This window comes from Nothobranchius furzeri, chromosome 5 (assembly GCF_043380555.1).
Source record: "Nothobranchius furzeri strain GRZ-AD chromosome 5, NfurGRZ-RIMD1, whole genome shotgun sequence".
NCBI lineage: Eukaryota > Metazoa > Chordata > Actinopteri > Cyprinodontiformes > Nothobranchiidae > Nothobranchius > Nothobranchius furzeri.
In genome coordinates, this window is record NC_091745.1 from 69,619,984 (window position 1) to 69,643,836 (window position 23,853).

A 23,853-nucleotide genomic window follows, 5' to 3' on the forward strand; every position below is an offset into this window, starting at 1 on the left:
TTATGAGCACGCACTTCTCTGGCTACTCAGAAAGCGAATGTTTGCGCAGTTTTTTTTCTTGCCAACAAAAGCATGAAAAAGTTGAATCATAAATTGGAATAAAAGTAGCATAAAGGTCCCAGTGGGTGAATGCAACGCATCTGATAAAATCTAACGTTTTGCACCTCCTGAGACCCGATCGTCAATGTACGTAGGTTGTCTACAGGGTGGTAGTCACAGGGCTGAAACAGTCATGAGAGTACACCATCATCCTATTTCAAGGGTTAAAACACATCACGGGAATTTAACAAGAGTGGAGCCGTCAACTTGATGCATTTCTGAAGATAACAACGTCTGTCAGGTAAAATACGCCATGAAAAATCCGTGGAAGTGACTTTAACTTTTGAATTTCCGCAATGAAAAAAGTTTTATTAAACTCAACTCTTATGTGTCGAATTTTGCTTAAAAATAAAAACTGATTTTCCCACTTAAGGTGACAAATTATTCTAATTAGTTTGATGATGATTCTTTTGAGTGTGGGTTTGAAGAATAACACAGGGGTATTAAAGAAGTAATAAGTAATATTTTTTTTACAAGGAAATACTCAAAACAGTGTAATGGCTCGATGATGTTGGCTGGGTGTTGTGAGTTTTTGTCCTTATATATTTATATTATACATTTTTCTTATATATTCAATTTATATTCAAAAAACAAATATGCTTTCCTAAGTTACTGATTTTTTTTCCTTGCCAGATAATAATTTCCACTACCGGAACTTAAGGGTAATTTTACCGGGACTCCACATCATGTAGTATCCACTTCACCAGGCTCCCGGATCGTTTTCCAGATCATTTTCAGGAACTTTTGGAGTACTCAGGATGGCCCGGCAGAGTAGCTGAGTGGAGCTTTTGGTTAATTCATTCTGGTTGGTTGTAACGTAGTAGGAAATGACATCAGCAGACGTTGTCCAAAATAACCGGGATTTGTAAAATTAGCAGACTTGCTGGTGAAGCACAATGGAAGCAGAAGTAAATAACCAATGCTTGTGCTGCTTTACATGATCTACCAAATGCCCAAAACATGGTGGAATTTTCCCCACAATGACATCATTCACAGGGCTTTGTTGTTTCATAGAGTGCCGTAAAAAACTGAGCTACTTCTTGTTATTGAACGCCACATTTTACATCATGCAGCTGCTCTCGCCCTCTGAATAAATGAAATTATGCTCTAATTTGACAGAATAAAACTGTTAATGGTATTAATGTTACTGTGGATTTTTGGCCCTTGTTAGTGGCATCACTCACTGCCAAAGCAGTCGCGATATGCTAACGTCTGTGCAAAGTCCTGAAATGTCTGAATTTTTATGGAGACACAACAGCTGAGAGGACCTGGCTATATTATCTCATGATCTATTTCCCCCTCTCAGAAATTACCCTGAAGTTCTAACAATGGAAACATGTCTAGCATTTAAATCTGTAGTCCCCTCCTGTTTAGTCCGCCATTTTTACAAGAACAAAAATCTTCTGTGCGGCCCACAATGATTCCTGGGATAGCTTTTGCCACTGAGGATACCCCAGACCCTTCCTGCGATTTCAGGGGAAACGAAGACACATTTGAGGACATATTTTTTGTGTCCTTCAAGTTTGGATGGCCTTTTTCCTTCACTGTAATCAGCCTTAAAATCTGTACTTGGAAGGAACGCAGTCATTGTTAGGCCACATGTTTTAGGGTTGGGTGGTGAGATGATAACAGATTTCTTTGGAATTCTTCCTTAAAATCTGTTTCGCACATAGGGTTGGATGATGTGGTGATACATTTCACAAAGGATTTTAACGTGTCGAAAATCAGTTAAAGCAGGGAGAATAGAGTCTTCCATCTAGGAGACTAAAAACAGTTGTTTCCACCAGGACCATTTTATTTGTGACACATGCTGAGCCTGATCTCTGTATCAGAAAACAAAAGGTAACAAATTCTAAGAATATATTTACTTGGTAATGATTTTTTAGCTTCATTCTGCTAACTTTACAGTTGGCTGTGGCAAGACATTAGCTAGCATGTTAGTATAAGGCAGCTAATTGTCAGTTACAGCAATTTTTCTTTGTTTTTGCCATGTGGTTTAAGAAGGACATGAGAACGAAAAATAATAGCTTTATTTTTAGAATGTTTTAGTGCGTATGCACATTTATGATGGTGATTGCTTTGGGGAAGAAACTGTTCTCGAGTCTGTTTTTCCTTTATGTAATGGACTTGTAGTGCCTGCCAGAGGGCAGCGGGTCAAACAGGTGGTGGGCGGGATGAGTGTTGCATATGATGTTGTAGCAGTTGTCCAAACCTGAAAATAAGAAGAAATGTAGAATCTGAAAAAGGCTAAACGTGTTGTTTGAGACAAAAGGAAACATTTACCAGAACCACAGCAAACTACATTCTGTAGTACACTTGTAATTCTACCTGTTATCTTTGTAAATTAAAATAAAATAAATGTACCAAGTGAGATTTCACTCATTTGTTTGTAAACTCATATTTCACTACTTATTTAAAACCTTAAATATAAAAGCCAAAGCTCCATAAATTTAGTAAATTATTAGGGAAGCACCGATATCGGTACTGGTATCGATTCCGGTATCGGTATTGGTAAAAGTGAACTGATACGAGGAACCGATACCAATGCAGTTGCTTGAAAATGGCTTCAATGTAACTTGCCATTTCTGTTCACTTAATGTTTTAGTTTTGTGATGATTTCTATTCATATATTTTACTTTTTATCTACCTCACAGTCTTTTCCTGTTGAACGCAGAGAAGAAAATAAATAATCTGTATTCCAAATCATTGCATTTTTTTGTGTGGTAGAAGTATTGGCATCGGTAATCGGTATCGGCAAGTACTCAGATCCAAGTATTGGCATCGTATCGGTTTGGAAAAAAGGAGTATTGTTGCATCCCTGTAAATTATTCATTCTTTTTCAGATAAAATCCAGGTGTTTCGAGTAGAGTGAATGAGTTACCACAGTGACGACTTGAAGGAAAACATATCGATTTAATACTTCATGAAAGAAGCGTTTGTCAGTGTTAAAGCACCGTGACATCACAGCTGACGCTCAGTGGAAACATCCATCATATACAGTTTAAATCACATCTGGACAGCTTGACCTTGCTTTGTGAGGAGGATTAAATGTCATGATGGATGGTTAATTTTTATGAAACATATTCTCACGTATCTAAACCTACATAAAGGTGCTTCCAATGAAGGAAGGTTGAGAAAACTGGACATTTTATGCACATTTCTTGATGATTGTGACACCGATTGTGACAGGAACCAGATGCAATATTAAAGCAACACTAAATACATTTTCTGCCTCTGCCTCTTACTGGTTGAAAGCAGTTTCACCTGTCATAAACAACCATGTTGCAGCTTGCTGTAGCTAGAGCTAACGCTCACGCAACCCAACAGGTACAAAGATAAACCACAAAGTAAAAAGTCGAGCTGCAACAAAGCCAGGTCACCATCAGTTCGTGTTTTCTTAGCCTCGATCCGCTCCCTCAAGCGAGTGTAGGCCATGCTGATGTTCACTCTGATTTTAGTGATCAGCTTTGAATCCAAAGACATTTCTCTCTTACTTTTACTTCAGGCTTTGCTATGATGCCAACAAAAAAGCAAAATAAATCTTCTCGTGCTTTTGCTCAAGAACCACTGAAACCATTTTAAAAGTAATAACATCTCTTTAGTAGTGTGCCAATTCCTGTACAGCCCAACCCTTTTTATTCCTTTTAATTCAAAAGTGTTACTTTAAAGGGAATTGTAATAATGTAAACACCCATGAAGTGATGCAAGATTGGATCTTGGACTCAGTGTTTGGAAAGTGTCCTTTTTTACTGGCAAAATGTTAATAGAAGGCTCTTTAACGTGCTCTAGAGGTTAGTGGTCATTAACTTTAATGTCGTAAACTGCTCTCACTGCGTGGGCGCTGATTATGATAGCGTAAGAAAACAAAGAAGCTGGTGGGAAAGGAGGAGCTTTGGGATGGTCTATTAGTGAAGGCAGCAGCTTTCATTTTGCTGACAAAGATTAGAGAAACAGGATCAAATGGGTGCCTTTCGTGTAAATTTCCCCCGTTAATTAGCAGCGTAAAGTTAAACCACAGCATGTAAGCATGAATCACAAGCTCTTGTAGGAGAGGCAATCATCTGCCTAATTTTTATCTTTGGCTCATTGGGTGATTTTTTTCTGTCGCATTTGTCTAATGTGGATTCGAGCTTGTGGAAACCTGGACGACGGCGATGCTGAGAGTCATCTGCCCAGTGACAATGATGCCTCTTTATTAGCAGTAAATCATTGCATTAACGTCTGAGCAGAAAACCCCACCGGGCCACAGTCTAGTCAGCGCCTTGGCACACGGCAGCACAGCAGCGGGCCGTGCCATCAGGCAGATCTGGGATGAGCACAACGGATATCTTTGCCACAACTGGTGAATACTCATCACGAGAAAGCCCAGCAGCAGAAACTGTCAAAGGCGTTGCATGTTGAAGCAGAACACCAACAAGCATAATCAGCAGTGCACTCAATGGGTCATTACCCTCATTAATCAATTTTATTTTCTGCTGTAGCTCCTCCCGCAAGACAGTTATATTATGTCAAGACATTAAAATGCAAATTTTTTATTCAGTACTCTGCAAATTTTTCATACGTTTTGCAGTCTGTTTAGTGTATTTCATGCAGACATACGATTATCGTTTCCTAGTTTTGCTGGCGTTCATTATGTTCTTGTCCTGCCTGTGTCCATGTTAGCAGTGGTGCCCCCAGAAATATTCATAGGGGGGCCAGTGAAGATTTATGGGTGGCACATCCTGTGGTAACTGATTAAGTTTAACCCGCTCCTTCATTTTTTCATTAAAAACTGGCCTGTGCATTCACTTCAAATTCAAGAAACACAAACGTTAAAAAGAGAGAAAAAAATCAAACTGTTGTTTCACTTATTATTTTAAATTTTTTGGTTTTAGAATTTAAAACTGTTTAATTTGCCCATGGCTGTTAAAAACTATTGAGATTTATAATTATTTTTTAAATGATGAGCCTCAGTGGCATACCTATATATTTGAGTTATGATTTACTAAATAAACTACTTATTAACATGTATTTAAAATAATTGTTTTTATTGCTACGACAGCTGTTTTGATTAAAGAAGACGAATGTTTGATTTGTGTGAATGTGTGTGAATGTGGTTTATCCACTAGGATAAATACAATAAAGTTTATCTTTCACCAAATAGAATATTTACTAAGACATCACAATATAACTATAGACACATTACTTGTCCGTGTGCATGTGTGTGTGTGTGTGTGTGTGTGTCTGCTCTGTCTTCTCGATCCCCAGTGAGTCGTAGTGGATGGCTGCTTATACTGAGCCAGGATCCTCTGGAGGTTTCTTCCTGTTAAAAGGGAGTTTTCCTCTCCACTGTCGCTTTATGCTTGCTTGGTATGAGGATTGCTGTATAGTCACTGACACTAGTCAGTGACTTGATGCAATTTGCTGGGTTCCTTATATAGGAAACATTATTTCTGATTGGCTTAATGAACTGACCTGAATTGGAATTTTTATTATGTGAAGTGCCTTGAGACGATTCTTGTCGCTATATAAATAAACTTGAATTGAATTGAATTAAAGGGGGTAGTGAGTAGTCTTCCATTCGGGAACAGTGGTGTGACTAAAATATTTCACAGGGTGGCCATGGCCCTCCCAGGCCACCCCTTGGAGGCACCACAGTATGGTGGAAGTTGGTTTTGCTGCTGTCAACATTCCTTAATTAATTCAGCTCACTGAGAAATGCTTTTGCCATAATTCAAGTCCGAAATAGGATGATAAAGTTGAGAAAAATAAAAAAGGGTTTAGCTAACTTTTCCAGGTTTGTTCATTATATAGCAACATTGTTTGCATTAACTTGCCCCTCTAAGTTGATGGATAATTAAGCTGATCTTTTATTTTTTTTAGGAAAAATGACCTTTATAGGGAAATGGATATTAATCTCTCTGCCATTTAACATTTAATACACCACTGAAAAATTAAACATACAAGATGTATTGTGATGTTAAATCCAGTGGTTAAAAGAGAATTATTTTATATTCAATAACTTTTATTAAAAACTTTCATCCCAATTAATGACTAATTTACCTGTGAAAACATTAAAATTATGCAAAAAACTAAATAATATTTTATCACAATTATTCACGTTAGCTGGCAACTCTTGTTTTATTGATAACTCATAACATCTGTGCAGCCCTGGCAGCTTTAAAACATTTATTTTATTATTTAATCCAAAAATGTAATTTGATTATATATTAAAAAGATGTATTTCTGATTCTGACAAATAGAATATTTAGCTTGGAAAGGCTTTTAGAAGATAAGCGAACAACGTTTCCAAAACAAAGCACAGACACACAGACTACATTTTCTTCATCTCAAATCTTAATTTCCAATTAGTTTTAATCCATAAAAAATCTGAATCCCTGATAATTCATCTGTGCAGAAAGAGGAAATTGTCAGGGAAGCTCAGATTAGATTTTGGACCTGGTTAAATCATAAACATGGGGACAGGAAGTTTGAATGGCACCCAGCTGTTTTTAAATAATTGCCTCATGTCCTTTTTTACGTCAGACATAACTCCCACCTGCACAGCTGACATAAAAACAGAATCAATATTTAATTATTAATAAACATCATTTTTGAGGACTTTGACATTGTTTTACATCTCTTTCCTGTAATAGTTTGTTTTCTCAGAATGTTTTTTATGTTTAACTTTACTGGATGATCCAAATCAATTTGAGTACTCATTCTTCCCACACCCCTATATTATGTCTAAATCTACACATGATAAAGCGTTTTTCTGCGTTTGCTCAGTGATTTATTGAGGTTGCACACAGAGGTGAAAGCCTGAGTGGCAAAACCTTTGTCAGCTCTTGTTCCCCCCCACTGTACCTTCTGCCTGTCTTGCTGGGAGCCACAATCACCGATGATAAATAGACCTTCCATTCCTAATCTCTGCCATTGGACTGCTATTACAGAATGGGCCGCTCATTTTTGGGTTGGCAGAACAGCTCAGCTCGGGGCGTGGCTAGCAACAGCTTGTTTTCTTAAATGATAAATGATAAATGACCCGCACTTGTAAAGCGCCTCTCAGAGTAAGGACTCCAAAGCACTTTACACTACAGTGTATAATTCATCCATTCACACACACATTCACATACTGATGGTGATGAGCTACGATGTAGCCACAGCTGCCCTGGGGCACACTGACAGAGGCGAGGCTGCCGAGCACAGGCGCCAACAGTCCCTCCGACCACCACCAGTAGGCAAGGTGGGTTAAGTGTCTTGCCCAAGGACACAACAGCATAATTCTCTGTTCGCAGCCAGGATCGAACCTGCAACCTTCCGATTACTGGACAACCCGCTCAACCTGTTGAGCTACTGCTGCCCCAGTGACAGAGCCCTGAAACGGCCCATTCTAGAAGGTACTGAAGCTGCTGAAATTGCTTTCTGTTAGAGGAATTCTTTGTTATTAACTTTTTAAACATTGACGTAGAAGTCAGCTGAAGGTGAAAGTGGCACAAGACAACAAGGTTTGGAGTTTTATTTCGTAATATTCTGACATCTCACCTCTGAATGGCTAACAACAACACAATACTATCACTGACTCAGTTTGCTCTGCAACGTTTATGATTTATATCCATAAGTAGCTCAAGCCTGTATAAGTTCTGCCATGTGGTGGAGTAGCTAATGCTAATGGTTAGCTTCTGCTAGCAGAGATGTTCTCTGCTGTTTCCTAGACGCTAAACCAACAACAGCCTTCCCCACCGCGATCCAAGAGTCCATGAATGTTCAGTGACAGTGTGTCGTAGATTTGTCAGGCTTTTCTGAACCAAGCGTTTCCCCGTCTATTTTCTAGCAGCGACTACACTCTTTTAATGTTCAGCCTGCATGTTAAACTCAGTGACGATCATTTTAAGTAAAAAAAAAAAGGTTTCTCATTGGAACTCCACTTCAAGTGATAAAGTCTATATATCTCTTTTAAATCAGGGTGAGGAGTTTAAGAACAAGATGCTGCCTACAGCTTCAAATATCCTGTAAAATACCGTTTGACCCGAATATAAGACGCGTTTTCTTTTCATTGAAAATAATTTAAAAATGTAGCGTTGTCTCGTAATCGGGGTCTAACCATTGCACGCCCGTAAAAGCAGAGGGCGCCAGGCTGCATGTTCTCAACAGGAGAAAAAAAATGGAGACGAGAGGTCTGGAGCAGAGTGGACCGAAAGTGGGGCAAGTTAACTCATTCACTGCCAGCCGTTTCCTGCCAGTGTTTTTCAGCGTTTTTACCGTTTTAAAGAGAGACAGAACGTTGCGCTCTAGGATGATGTCAACGCCAAAACTACCAAAACAAGGAGTAGACTCACCTCTTACATCAGGAAGAATCCACGTGTTTCGAGCGTTATCCGTTCTTTCATAATCCGTTGTCGAATTGTGATCGGCAGAAGCATTACCGGTTCGAGCCTCACTTTTGTTTTTACAGCAGTGGCCCAAAACGATCTCCTAACACATAGATTTTCTGCTTCCTGATCACGTGACGTGTGAGTACGCGGATGACGATCCCCTTTAGAGCTGAGATGTTTGTTCTCACGGTGCGGGGGCTCGTTCCAACGCTCACACAGTAAAAAAAATGCAAATGACAACTTTAGTCGTCAATGGCAGTTAACATACTAATGGACTCGACACACGGGAGGCGACATCGCCTCTCCTCCATTCATTTTCAATGAGACATGCGCGACAAAGCGATAATCGCGGGTCTCCCTCCTACTAAGCGAAACAGGAAAAATGTGCGTGTGAAATTTTGTGCTCGTGCACGTGTCGTGCACAGGCGACCCAGCGACGCGATCCCAGAAAGTTGAAACATTTTCAACTTTTCATCGCTGTCGCTCGGACGAGGACCAATCAACGGAGGTTTCATTCACTGACCAATGAGCGGACAGGATGCTCCGTACATCTCTGAGCAAACATGAAGGAGAAGTTGATTATTATTATGTTTTATATAATAAAATCAGAAGTAAGATTTCACATAACTCTAGCAGCACCTTGTGAAACATCACATCTACCGCTTTATTAACTCTGAACCGCTTAAATAACCTTAATTCCCTCCAACCTGACACAGCCAAGCAAAGCAACGGAGGTTTCGATTTCGCCATGGAACAGAACGCGTAGACGGCTTTGCCGCTGGCCTCTGCTGCGGATCGCCTCCCGTGTGTCGGGTAATAAAAGCGACCGCGACAAATTTCGCTGATCGCGGTCGTTTGTCGCCTCCCATGTGTCGAGCCCATAAGGCAGAATTATGTCTAATTTTAAGATGACGGTGGTCAATTCAGAGGCATCAAACATTGCATGCATGGATGCATCAGATGTCAGTGAGGATGACGTTCTGGGAGGAGTCGGCAGGCGTAGTGATATGATGGTGCACCGGGACCGCAGCAGCATGAGTGAGTACAGCAAGGCAGAAGACTTTTGAAAGTTTGCATTAAAACAGTATTTTTGCTCAGTATTTGTTCTCAAATTTTCTATAAAAATTGTTTATTTAAAAAGTGACCCCCCCCCCCACCCCCACCCCGTCCTTTCCTGAAGATTAGTCTTGGAAAGGGGGGTCGGGTCGCCTTATAATCGGGGTCGTCCTATATTCGGCTCAGTACAGTAATTAAATATATTGACATTTACTTTAAGCACTCACCAGGATATCGACAACATTGCAATTATTACACAACCATTTCCTAATAACTTATAACTGCTAATCCAGTTTTATTCCACATTTGAGTGTTTAACTTAAAACGAAGATACTTTTGGAGATTATTGAAAGCAGACGTGAGCGATTCCCCATCTCGATCATATGTGTAAAAGTAGAGAAAATTGCCCTTTCTGGCACCCAATTACAGTTTCCTCCTCATCCACACTTGAGATAGCAATTTCCTTCTCGATGGGTCTCCAAGTCAATAAGTACCATTCTGCTTCAACCCTCAGTTTGCACTAGAGGCAGTAATTATGGTGACATATTGAGACACATGCAGTTTTACCTATTATTTCATATTTCGTTTGGGAAAAGGAAATAGACCATACTAGTGTGACACAGAAAAATAACAGCACAGTTTAGGATTAAAAAAAACACTTATCACATTTTTTCATTAGTATTTTTCTAGTAGGGCACAGGATGCTGTTTTTGTTCATCTGTGTTTTTTATAGAAGTGTTCCCATCCTACCTGCAGAGTACCCTTTACAAAAAAAATTGCAGTAGTAATTATTTTACCCTATTAAAATGTTACTAACTGCACTGTAAATTCAGCACACCAGATTTCTACATAGCCAATTAAATCCAAACCAACAACGTCACGCTCATCCTGCTGTTTTCACTTTTTCTCTGCTTTTCTTCTTTTAGCAGAAAAACAGATTTTGGTGCTAGTCACAGCAACTCGGAACATCAAGGAATGCATTGCGGAGTAACATTTTAAACATTTTAACAAACTTTTACTGCACAGAAAAGAAAAAGCAAACTCCAGTTATCTTTATTTGATCAACACCACGCTGCAGTCATTAAAGATTCCCAGAAAAAAGGAAGGGGAACATGATCTCAGGGCTTTGATACGCTGGCCTGACTTTTTAAAGCTGCCTTACCTCTAGAGGTCTTTTGAGGGGACTTTTCTTTATAACAAGCACATGAAAGGTCATGGGAGCCTGGTGATTGGAGAGAGTTTCACCTTAAGGATTTTATCCCCACAGTGACTAATGAGTAGGACTGGGCTGAACTGTGTGCTCAGAGGAACACAACAGACTTTTCTGATGAACATTTGCTGTCATTGAGATTCAGATTAGAGTTCTGGACTCGATGTTCTGAATATAGTGCTCATTTTTGTTACACACATGCCTTTTTGTGAGGGAAAATTGAGTTGTACCCACCAGATCAGATATTTTGGTATCTATGTTGATTAAATCATCCATTTATCGCTTAACTGGGTCATGGAGGCAACAGCATGCCACCCCAGCTTCCCTTTTCATATCTAATTCCTTTGGCTCATCCAAAGGTACTCCAATAAGTCCCCAGGATAGCTGTGAGACATGATCGCTTCTTCAAGTCTGTCTGATTTTCTCCACCCAATGAAACATGTCATAAATGCGTCTCTTGTAAGGTTCGGGCATTACCCATATCATTTCAACTGGCTGTTTTTAATTATAGGGAGCAGCAACTCAGTAGCCTTGAAATTCAGACAAGCCATAGCCACTAACAGAAGATTTTGCTCTGCAGGTTGGTCTAGCCACAATCCCTTGTCCTCAGCAGGTCTACCAATCTCTTGCCAATCCCAGTACTCAACTTTTTTTGAGCGGGCTAAATGCCAGAGCTGCAATGGAAAAATATTCCAAAAGTGACGTTTTGTTTGGAATGGCTTTGGCATTAGCTTTGGAAAATTTAGCCTTGGGCTTTTCTTTGAAACCTGAACAGATAACAAGCTTTATTTTTAAAGTGTGTTCACACGGCCAATGGTCGAACAAAGTGCTGAACAATCCACGCACAAAATTAAGAACATAATGCATTGATAAATAGAGGACTACATACAAAGTAGCCAGGTGAGTAAAACTGATGCCTTTTAAGCCTAAACTAGTAATCAACTTGCAGAGTGAATGAAAGCAAGAGCACAGAAGTGTCTTCAATCTAGACGTAATGAAGCTTGTCTGACATTTAATGGCAGATCATTCCAGAGTCTTGGTGCTAAAACAGAGAAAGCACGACCACCCTCGTGATTTCAGTCAGTGTCCCGGGACTGCCAGCAGAGTCTGGTCCATCGCTCATAACGGACAAGCAGGAGTATGTTGTTGAATCAGATCAGCCAGGTACTGAGGGGCCATACCATTAAGTGTCTTTAAAACAGGTAGCAGGATTTTAAAGCTAATTCTCTATGTGATAGGGAGCCAAGGAAAGTAATAGAAAAGGTACTTCTTCAGCGGTGTATGGCGATCTGCCCCACTGACTAATTCCTGTAAGAATGAATACGTACCGTTGTTCACTGCTCCGATTGGTCCTAGTGCTGCCCATTTGTGTGCGAAGTCCGTTTGACAGACAACCGTGGATTCTGCCCCACGACCGGTTTCTTTCAATGGGTCATGGCCAGACTATACATTTAAATATTAAGGATGGCTTGCCACAGCCTAGCAAGCCAGACAAAATAAATATATTATACTTAATACATATATTATTTAGTCTAACAATGCTCCATTGATGGCTCTCCGTCGTGGGGCGGGCTCTACCATTGTCTTTCAGACGATCACCGCATGCTACTGGACAATGAACAACGTGACGTACTCACCGCAATGGATGTCGGTAAACGAGGTGGTCTCGCTGTTGAAGAAAGCGAAAATACATCCTTTTTTCTAAAAAAATAAACTTAAATACATCTGCTCCTGATTCTAATAAAGCCCAAGTCCAAATAGTCCAAAACTGATGTAAAAGCCATTTCAAACGAGCTGTCGCCATCTTGTTTCACTCTGTTGCATCAACCCACCCACCAGATGAATAGAGGGCCCTGATTGGCCCACAAAGCAGATAGAGCACTGTGATTGGCCCCATAGGATTGAAACCTCTATAGAGAGTTGTGATTGGCCATCCAGAATGCTGCTGGGACTGCGGAGGTTCGAATGACACTTTCCTAGACCAAACTTTGCAAAGCAAGAATTTGGTCTAGTTCACTAGGCTAGGCTTGCCAGGCTAGCAACTCACCTATGAGCTCCTCCCAATTAGCGTAGCTACTTACCTGGTGGGGAGTCCACCCACTCTGAGGGAAGAACTCATTTCAGTTGCTTGTATTTCCAATTTCTATTTGGTCATGGATCAGTTGGTTTATTCCACAAGTTTACCCTTAAACCCAACTCAATAATAAAAACTCTAGATACTTGAACTTTTCCAATTGGATCAGAGGCCCAATCCTAACTGGAAACAGAAGTCCATCGTTTTCCAATTGAGGACCATAGCCTCCCAATTTGGTGATGCAGATCTTCATCCCCAGCTGCTTCAAACTCGGCTGCAGAGCTTTTCAGCTCCTGCACTGCTGTTTTATTTTTATTTTTTTAAATGTCAGACTGAAAGCCAAATAACACTTTTGTGCTGCACTCAAAAGTGTTACTGGGTCATTTGATCAATGGAAAAGCAGCTTTAAAATACTCTGTGAGGCTATTTGCTGCTAGTTTTCATGGTTGTAGGTTAGATAAATGAGCTTATAGTCCCAATGCCATCTACTACCTGGAAAGCTGCACTTTAGAGGCTACAGTAGGAGTTCAGTCAACAGCATTTTATTTTATTAAGAACCTTTTTGTAAACAAACACTATGGCAAACAGCAACTAAAGCACTAAGTTTGTTTCACTAAAATTCGACGGAAGATTTTAAATTTCCACAGAGAATAAAGACAAGAGGACAAATATCCTTAAGAAATGAGGACTGAATTTAATTTAATCAAACTTCATACACATATCTCGGCTTATGCATGAGATTCATGAGGTTTAATATGGAAATAGAAGAATTTAAATTATAAATATACGTCAGAACATAGCGACACTGACAAATCAAACAACTAGGAATATCCAACAAAGTTATTGAAACGTTAGTAGATGGAACATTACTTTTCTTGGCTGTTTTTATTAAAGTTGGACGTGGTAAGGCATCACTCTGTGGTTAGAGTAATATCACACAGCATCTGTTAAAATTCATTTGTGCTTAAACATCTGTCACTGATTCCAGGAACATTTGTAGAGATTCTGGTTAGAAAAATAAAAATAAGGTTTAAAAACAGACTTAAATTAAGGTTTTGCTCACAATGGTTTAATGTCAGCACTGATTTCTTCAGATATGCCACAAACAGACATTTTAGAAATGTTTTACTAGAATGATATCACTTAAAAACTCTTTTTTTATTTAAAAATATCTAGAAAATGAATTTCAGTTTTTTTATTCTGTCTGTGTTTTAGGATTTTAAAAAAACTAGTCAACAGTTTGACATAATCATCCAGTAATATGAGCAGAATTGCATATTTTCAGTTGATGCTATTTATGGCATCTTGTTGCTATAAATTATTTACTACTCAGCAAATTGATCTAAGAAGGGAAATCACGAATAAAACATGAGTAAATTTTTGTAAAATTTTTTTTTGCATTGAATACATTTTTTCCTTGTTTATTTATTTATTTTTCTCCCTTTTTTCTTATTTTTTCTATTTTCTTTGTTTTTCTTCTTTTTTACTTCCTTGTATTTTGACAAAAAGTTCCACCTTCCATCTCGTCCTGTCGACGTTCCAGTGCAAATGTATTCCTTTGTTTAAATATGAGACATTTGACACTATTTAGCTGAAATTAGAGGAACATTAAAACATTGTCAGTAAAACACGGTGCAGAAATGTTGGTTGTAACCACAGATATCATCAGAGAGAAGTTTGATATTCGGTTACTGTTGAAGAAAGAACATATTTGCTACTTTAATGTCCACACAAGAGTAAAGTAAAGAGAGCAAACAAGTTTATTTTTTTATTTATTTGGGGTAAAATCTGTTAAATATGAAAGTGATAATAATGTAAAAATGATCATGTAATGTTAGATATTTGATTTAAAATTCCCATTTATTTTAGATATCTTTTATTTTGGTATTTTTATGTTTAATTTTCAGTTTATGCGTCACCAATCTCCTTTGTTTCTGAACTGTTGCAAACTGAATGTTTTTATTTTTTTTTTACTTTTTTAAAACTAACTAAATAAATAATAAAATAAAAGGAAAACACGGAGCAAAAACAGAAGCATTGTTAGACGAAGTCTTCCTTCTCTTGTTTTACACCACCTGATGCATCTTTAAACACGGAGAACAACCATGAAATGCAAATCAGAACATCTGGATGTGATAAATATTATTTACGTTGGCATACATCTCCAAGACTTCACTCAGTGTTGCGTGAAATATTGATCTACACATCTGGGCTGCTGTGCTCCCTGGAGATTTCCAAAACCTAGTGACGGGACGAGCTGAGCGAGAAATCCAATTCACGTCTTCAGATTGTTTATTTTCTCTTACTGAAAAGCTTCTTTACCTGACTTGGGCCTCTACTGAAGTATAACATTCTACAATTTGATCTCTCTTTCTTGCTTTCGACAGAACGGCGAGGCATCGCTCTTTGAGGTGAACATCCGTTACGTCGGCGGCTTGCTCTCGGCGTACTACCTGACAGGAGAGGAGGTAAGATTAATAGATGTCTGTTATCCCTCTACTTTGGCTGGATCGGCTGCTTCCTTCATCTCGAGCCACCCCTGTAGTTTGAATGATAAGCAGGCTGCGTGAGTGTGACAGTGGCGTGTTTGTGTCTGGTAACGTGTCACTGCCGTGTCACCACAAAATTATCTCATTACAGTATTTTCATGTTGTGGCTTGTTTGAGCCCACACAGTCTTGTCTTTAGGATCACGCACGGAGCTCATTCTGACAGAATTCAGTGAAGAAAACAATCATCACGTTACTGAAAAGTGCAAAATGTTTTTATTTTTTTAAATTGACTATGTGGATTTAAAGCAGCATTCTGGAGTTTTTTCCCCTTTCAGGAAACGTCTATGTTATGTGTGTTATTAAAATACAGGGCATAGATTGCTTCCAGCACCCAAGTGGGCAGCACTCAGTTGTTGACATGTTTTTTTATACATTTTTTGTACGTAACGTGTTAATTTCCCATCCCTGTTTATTTTTTTATTTATTAGAACATTTATTCTATTTTGATGGCAATGTTAATGAAAAATAAAGAACAACTAAAAGATGCCACTACAACAATTTCACATAACAAAAATACATTCCATGACAATAGAACAAGAGTCAATATTGCTACAACCTGACCAATGCCTGAATACAATGAAACACAAATGAAACACAATTACTCTTCAACAGCGTTACTAATGTTAATAATATCAAGTGTCTACTTTTCCTTTCCATGTGAGAATACATGTTAACAATTTTCACATTAATTTTTACACAACTTGAGTAGCTACTGCTTATATATAAATTCAAAAGTGTTTGAACAACATACATACATACACATACATACACATATACATACACACATATATATATAAATATACATATGTATATATATATACACATACACATACATACATACAAATATATACATATATACATACACATACATACATATAAATATATATATATATATATATATATATATATATATATATATATAATTCTGGCGCAGTGCCTGGCTGCCTGACTTTAAATCAGCTTGACTAAAGAGGCATATCGATCGATTCCGAAATATGAAAAAATGATAAATTTCTGCTCGATTTATCGGTCTATTCTTGGTGGTTACAGTGTCCAGGTGTAAAGCTTTGACTGCTAAGCCTCACCTGGTCAGATGAAACCAAATCGGAGGCACTGGATAAATAATGGTTTAAAACAGCCTCCAACAACTATGCAGCACAAGCGGCCCGGTTCATTATCATAACGCTGTGAAATCACTGGAGGTCAGCGTGTCACCATAATGAGCATCTGCCTGTAGCAGCCTCGTGGAGCATGCACATTTCATACGCTGCAGTTGGGATGTTTTGAACGCCACAATCAGTGGAAGAGCCTGCAATCTGTGCAGAAGCAGCGTTAATGGAAAGACGACGCAGTGACATACGAATGCTCAGTCACTTTAATGGACATTGATTTGCAGGCCATGTGAGCCGGGACGAGAGTGGCACTAAATTGTTCATCATCGCTGGATGAGGGAAATATGAATACATTACTGGAGCAGAATATATCGTTGGATCCATTGTACCACATTTGGTTGCCATTAAAGGCACGAAGAAGGTATTCTACTTTATTCACTGGCTCATGGAAACTGCCGTATACGGTAATGATGTTTTTAAATTGAGTCTGAAGAAAGACCATCCGCTGTAGGGAGAGCTGTTATTTCACCACGTGACCCAGGGAGGACCTGCCTTGAGTTGCGTGTGAACACCGAGCAGCTTGGATAAAAACAGATTTAATACATCATTAAAATCTAATTTTCTTTAGTTTGCTAGTTTTGTTCATGAATTTCTTCGCTTTTCCCACCTTTTTATCTTTTTACCTTTAGACTTTCATGTTCAGACTACTCCATTTTTCTCTGTCCCCACAGACATGTTAATACCCCTCACCCCGGTGCAGATATCCATCACATGCCGCTCTCGTGTGCCTTCTGCAAGAGGTTACTGAGAGGGAGATTTATGGCAACCTGATCCCCACCCTCCCCTTGATTCCCCCCATTAGAGACTTCTCCTTGCAGTCTGCTGTTCCATTCGGATGATAAAACCAACAGATTGAAGGTCTGTCGCTGCTGCAGAGACTTAAATCAGCTGAGACAACGCGCAGGAGACTATTACGAGATTGTGGATTCAGTTTGACCAGAGGATATTGGGCAGCTGGTGCTGCTGTAAATGATTGCCGTGGAGCGGCAGATGATTATGGCTCCTTGTGGGACACAGTTTGCTGGAGAAATGCTTGAAGCAGAACGGCAGCAGCACCTGACCATTAATAACCTCCTGTTGTTTTGACCGTGTGGGATGTACTTTTAATGCGTGTGTGTTTTCTTGGAGCCCCAGAAGGCTAATGGTTGGTCTTTATGGAAACAGGTCCCCCCACACTAAATGTCTTGTTCAAAAGTGTCCAGATGCCGCTGCTCCCGCTCTTTCATCATTTATCATCACACACTTCTGCCAATGGTTCAGACAGAATTGGCTGTTCCAGTTGTTGGTTAGATGTGATTCCTGCTGTTTGCTTTTAATCTACTTGTGTTATTTTACTCTAAATATGGTGATTCAACAATTATTGTCATTATGGTGGATTTGTGAATTGTTGTTTAGCCTACAAAAAGCCAGAAAAGACCCATCAAATTTCCTCGTGATGTATTTAGAATGAATAACTTCAACATCTGAGTTACATTTCAAATTAAACACTAGTTTCCAATCCAATCCAATCCACCTTTATTTGTATAGCACTTTATACACAACACTGTCGGTCAAAGTGCTTCACACACAGATAAAAACATACCGACATCATTAAAAACATGGATAATATATTAAAACATAGTAAAGTAAAGAAAACACAACACTGCTTAAAACAGGAGTGGATAAGAATAATCAGTCAGTGTTAAAAGCCAGTGAATAGCAGTGAGTCTTGAAGAGCGACTTAAAAATGACCAGAGAAGATGCCTGTCTAGTATTGCCTGGAAGCTGGTTCCAAAGTCCAGGTGCGGCAGCGGAAAAGGACCTATCCCTGCTCGGCTTCAGCCTTGTTCTTGGAATCACCAACTTCTGCTGGTCAGCAGGTAATGAACCTCTGTGCTTATACGTTGTCCTTTTATTAGACGCTGCTATCATTACACTTTTTTTCTGTTACACAGTCTCAATTATTTTTAAGGGAAGCTTAAAGGCCAGCTTATAGCCTCGGGCTTTATTGGAAATGCTCTTGACTGGTTTCACCCTGCTACACCCACACAAGCTAGAGCAGGAGAAGGATTCAAATCACTTTTGTTTAACGAACACAAGAAAACTCTCAAACGTTCAATTTACCGTGTAGTGAAAAAGTAAATTGCCCCCTAAATTTCTTCAGTTTTGCCTTTTTTGTTAAACGGTAACGCATTTTTTGTATCAGATTTATACAACCTGAGCAAATACAAAATGCAGGTTTCAAATGATGATTTCATGTTTTTAGGGTAAATTAAACCCGATACACACTATGCGTTTTTTGGCTGTCGCAAAGGACTGCTAGCCTGGCAAGACATGCTATTTATTTAAATATATTTCTGGCTTAAAACCACTGAAATAACCAGTCATGGAGTGGAATCTACAGTTGTCTTTCAAACGGTCTCTGTACACTATTGGACAGTGCTAGGACCAATCGGGAGAAATAAACAACGTGACATATTCACCACTATGGCATCCAGTCAACGGGGCAGTCCGCCACACAGCATTGAAGAAGCACCTTTTATAGTACTCCTCTCTTGGCGTCCCTTCATTGGCTCCCTGTTACGTACAGAATTAGCTTTAAAATCTGCAGTCTGCCATACAACATAGAAGAAAAAGTAGAAGACGAAGCAGGTACATCCTTTTTTTAAAAATTGACTTAACTAATTCACTCCTGCCAGCCGTTTCCTGATCGCTAAAGGCCTTTGCTGCCAGCGTTTTCACCGTTTTTACTGTTTTTTTAAGAGTGACAGAAAGTTGCGCGCTAGGGTGATGTAGACGCCAAAACAACCAAAACAAAGAGGAGACTCACCTCTTACATCAGGAAGAATGTGTGTGTTTCGAGCGTTATCCGTTCTTACATTATCCTCTGTCGAATTGTGATCGGCAGACGCTTTTCCGGTTCGCGCCTCACTTTTTTTTTTTTTTACAGGAACGGCCCAAAACGATCTCCTAACACAAGGATTTTCTGCTTCCTGATCATGTGACGTGTGACTTATGCGGATAAAGACCGGCTTCAGAGCTGAAATGTTTGTTCTCTCAGCGCGGGGGCTCGTTCCAATACCCAAACAGTAAAAAAATGCAAATGACGACTTTAGTCGTCAATGGCAGCGAATGAGCTAAGTACCTCTTTCTACTCACGTCTCAAAGAAAGGCTCAAGTCTAAATCGTCCAACGTTGATGCCAAAGCTGTTTCAAATGAGCGTTGCATTTAAGTGAACGCCATCTTCGAAGTTTTTCTGCATCACAGCTCTAGTGTTTAGGCCCACCCAAAAAACGTAGACCACTGTTATTAGCAAGACCAAAGGTAGACCTGCTGAGGCTACAGTGGAGCATGACTAGACCAACCTGCAAAGCAAAATCCATTTTCTACGGTTGGTCTAGATTTCTAGGTTTAAGGACTGTTTCATGTCACACTATTAGGACTCTGGAGAGGTGGTACACTACATGGCTCAAGATTTCGGTGAGTTCAACTGCATGGCATAGCAGGACACACTAACGTCTCGAGCATACGTGCCTAAAAGCACGTGTTGCCAAAAGCCGACAGATACCCATTACGAACATGATGGAATTGGGATAAAAGCATCAGCATTAACACTTTTTTTATTAGACTCCAAACCATGTAGCCTCCGCTGTTGCTAATGTTATCATTGCTACTCTTGCAATGTAATCTCAACACTGGTTTTTCACATCACTCCCTGGATTAATTTTCATTTTTCATTTCATGACTTTCACAAGTCCGGCACAAGTTGCGGTAATATTGCTTCCACCATGGCGGCGTGAAAGCCTCAAAATTCCCGCATTGCCATGCCGCCATGGCGCGTTCACAATACACAGTGGCGGCAGTATTATGCTGATTTGCGAGCCAGGTGTGCCTTATAAAAGCGGTTACATAAGAAAATAGGGTCAAAAGTATGGAATTCAATTAGCCTTTTGTGAGAATTGCCCATGGTCTGAGGTGAGACAGCAGGGAGAAGGGGGCGGCCGCATGTGGCAAAGAGCTCATGTGATCATCAGCGTGAGGAGAGAGGAGGCAAAGAAGGGGAGCCAAAGTGGTGAAGGAAGGTGAGGAAGATGCAAAGAGTGTTTTCATATGCTGATCAGCAACTGCAAGAGAGCAGGAGGAGGTGAAACATCAAAGCACAGCAAAGGAAAAGTTGGACTAAGAGTTATTAGATTTTATGAGTAGCAATTGCAGGTGGAGTACTTCTGAGGGGTTCAAACAAATCACACACTTCTCATTTCTGATAATAGTTTTTAATTAAGTACATTAGACATATTTTTATTAATTAATTATACAGGGTATTATTTCTAAGGAACTAAGCTTTTATCACTGGCCTAATTAAAAGTCATGACAATTCCCCATTAATGTTACAAGCTAGCTCAATCGGAGGTAAAACGAGAAGCATAAAACAGCCTTATTGGCTTCAGATAAAAGAATTTATTTCTCGGTGACAAAATAAACACAACAGATAAAAATGCTGAGAGGAAAGGAAACGTGTGAAAGTGGTTTAATAAAAGAAAAGCTCACAAAAATACTCTGAAAATATCTAAACCAAAAACACCTAATGATGGCCTTGCAGGAGAATATGTTGAGAAATCAAGTTTTGGAGGAAAAAACAGAAACTACAAGCCTGAAGAATTAAGAATTGTATTATTATTAATATATTTTGGGCGACTGACAGTCTATCGGTTTTGGTATATATTTTTCTCATTGAGTTTCCTGCTCCACTTCTATTTTCGACATGCTGCAGACTCGGCCTGTAGGTGACAGACAGCTGTCAGTTCAGCTGCACATAACAATCGTCTACTTTACATATAGAAAACAGACAGAAACTAGATCTTGTTGCAACTTATTTCATTGAAAACTTGGAGAGTTTGTTGCATTGGTGCAAAAATAATGGGCCAAAAAAAGGTTGGAGTTGACAAAAAGTCAGAGGGATGCAGGTGAGACAACAGAAGAAGGAAGATGGAAAGGGTTTGTACTTGAAGTCAGGTAAGCATCAGGAGATGAACAACGCCTGGCTGCTGCCACAAATATGAAACTCATCTTACTCTGAAGACTTGTCAAGGGACAAATACAAAAATAAATACAACTTCCTGCAAGACTATACATAGCTGCAGATTTTGAATAGTATGTTTTCTGAGAACTGAATCACTGATGTTTTCTTCAGGGAGAAGAGGAAATAAACACTTAAATCACTTATTTTTCTTGGACTTGTCAGTTTTGTCAATCTACTTCGTTCGAAACTCGTGAAATCTTGAATGCTGTCTCATGTTGTGCTGCAAACCAAACTTTCTATGAATCCCAACCTTTTTTACGACCAGTTTCTTTAGAATAAGTACAATTCTAATTGTGAATGTTTTCTTGGTGTTTCATTGATGAGTGGTAGAATGTTTGCAGCAGGCCATGTTGTTTTCTCTAATGAAGGCGACCCACTTCTGTCCTGAAATATGGTTTTATTTTTAGGCTATAGCACAGGAAAGCTCTCTCTCTCTCTCTCTCTCTCTCTCTCTCTCTCTCTCTCTCTCTCTCTCTCTCTCTCTCTCTCTCTCTCTGTCTTTCTGTCTGTCTGTCTATCTATCATCTATCTATCTATCTGTCTGTCTGTCTGTCTGTCTGTCTGTCTGTCTATCTCGCACTCTCTCAGACTCTTTCGCACACTCTCTCCCTCAGACTCAGAGTCTCTCAGACTCTCTCTCTCTCTCTCTCTCTCTCTCTCTCTCTCTCTCTCTCTATCTCTCTCTCTCTCTCTGTCTGTCTATCTATCATCTATCTATCTGTCTATCTGTCTGTCTGTCTGTCTGTCTGTCTATCTCGCACTCTCTCAGACTCTTTCGCAGACTCTCTCCCCAGACTCAAGAGTCTCTCAGACTCTCTCTCTCTCTCTCCCTCTCTCTCTCTCTCTCTCTCTCTCTCTCTCTCTCTCTCTCTCTCTCTCTCTCTCTCTCTCTCTTTCTCTCCCTCTCAGACCTTCTCTCTCTATCAGACTAAGAAAAAATAACACAGCAAATACAAGAGACTTTTTTCTTGTCATCTTTAACATCATGAAGTTGCATCATTAGGTGTTGAGTTGTCACGCTAGCCTGCTGTGCATGTGTGTGTGTGTGTGTGTGTGTTTTCTGCATCAACAGTGAAACATAACTGATAGACCGACCGATTTGACCTTCACACATCTGCCTCTGTAGTTCATCGGGACCACGAACATTAATTAATAACGCTTAATCTGGCATGCCTTAAAGCTCAGTCAGGACTTTGCATGCGTAAAGAACATGATAACAGTCTCAGCACGTCCGTCTCGTTTTCTCTGCATCTCATTCCTTTGGTGCATCAAAGACGTCCAAACCTCTCCTGATATTTCCTGCAGCGATGTAGCAGAATTTAAACAGTTTAGATTGAGATTTATCTTCTTGTTCTATTTCTTGTTGTGACAAAAGGCAGCATCTGAGACTTTTATAGAATTAAGTGTATTTTAAAAGAAATGTGAAACCCCAAGGATTTCCGTTTCATCGTGCCTGACGGAGCCTGCGTGCGTGCCATTTGTTGCACAAATCAGAAAGCCACGCTACATTAAAGTGGGAGGAATGGCACAGCAGAGGTTTGAGTGGTTGTCTGTTGTGGGGGATTAGCAGGATTTGTACTCACCTGTGAGGTGCACTCGAATGTACTTAATAGAATAAATAAAGAGCGCTGACATGGACACGTGATCGAGGGCTCACTAACAGGTTATTGACGATTTGGTTGATCAGCCTGAGATGTTTTAAGAGGTTTATTTTCTAAGCATGTTGTTGTGGTGTGATCTACAGTCCTGATTTATGTGTCACGACATATGCAAAGTTAACAGCAATAATTCTTTTTTAAGAGGGTTTCTCTGTCAAGCCACAACAGACTCGAACATACCTGTATATATAAATAAAAGTACTTTTCATTTACACATTTGAGTCAACAGTGAACACATGTTTTCCTAGTAAAAGGCCTGTTTTTTGGTATAAACATTGATAAATAGATGTAACATTGCTGATATTAATTGTGTAATTTCAGTACATTAGTATAATAGTTTAATTTGGATAATCCAGGGATTATTCTGTTCCCTTTCAGACCTCAACCTACTCTGTTAAAAAGCAAAGACGGAATACGTGCAGCATGCTCGTCACAACAAATTTTACCACAATATTATGCCAATGTTAATTACCAGACCATGTGTAACGTGCTGCTATCCACAAACATGGAGTTGCTTTTAAAATTTGCTTTAAAAGTATGTAAAATGGTTGTATTTCTGACTACATTTCAACTTCCCTCTTCGATTGCAACCTTGTCATACTCTTGAACTTTGCTCCAT

General features: G+C 39.4%; 1 protein-coding gene across 2 annotated transcripts in view; it reads left to right on the top strand.

Annotated features, from left to right (window-relative positions):
* Positions 1 to 23,853, top strand: part of LOC107379332 (mannosyl-oligosaccharide 1,2-alpha-mannosidase IA) — a 316,181-nt gene that overhangs the window by 213,249 nt on the left and 79,079 nt on the right. For both annotated transcript variants that reach the window (XM_054740992.2, XM_015950044.3), the window contains exon 4: positions 15,181 to 15,261. In XM_054740992.2, coding sequence (XP_054596967.2) covers positions 15,181 to 15,261 — 81 coding nt within the window. The remainder of the gene's footprint in view (positions 1 to 15,180; positions 15,262 to 23,853) is intronic.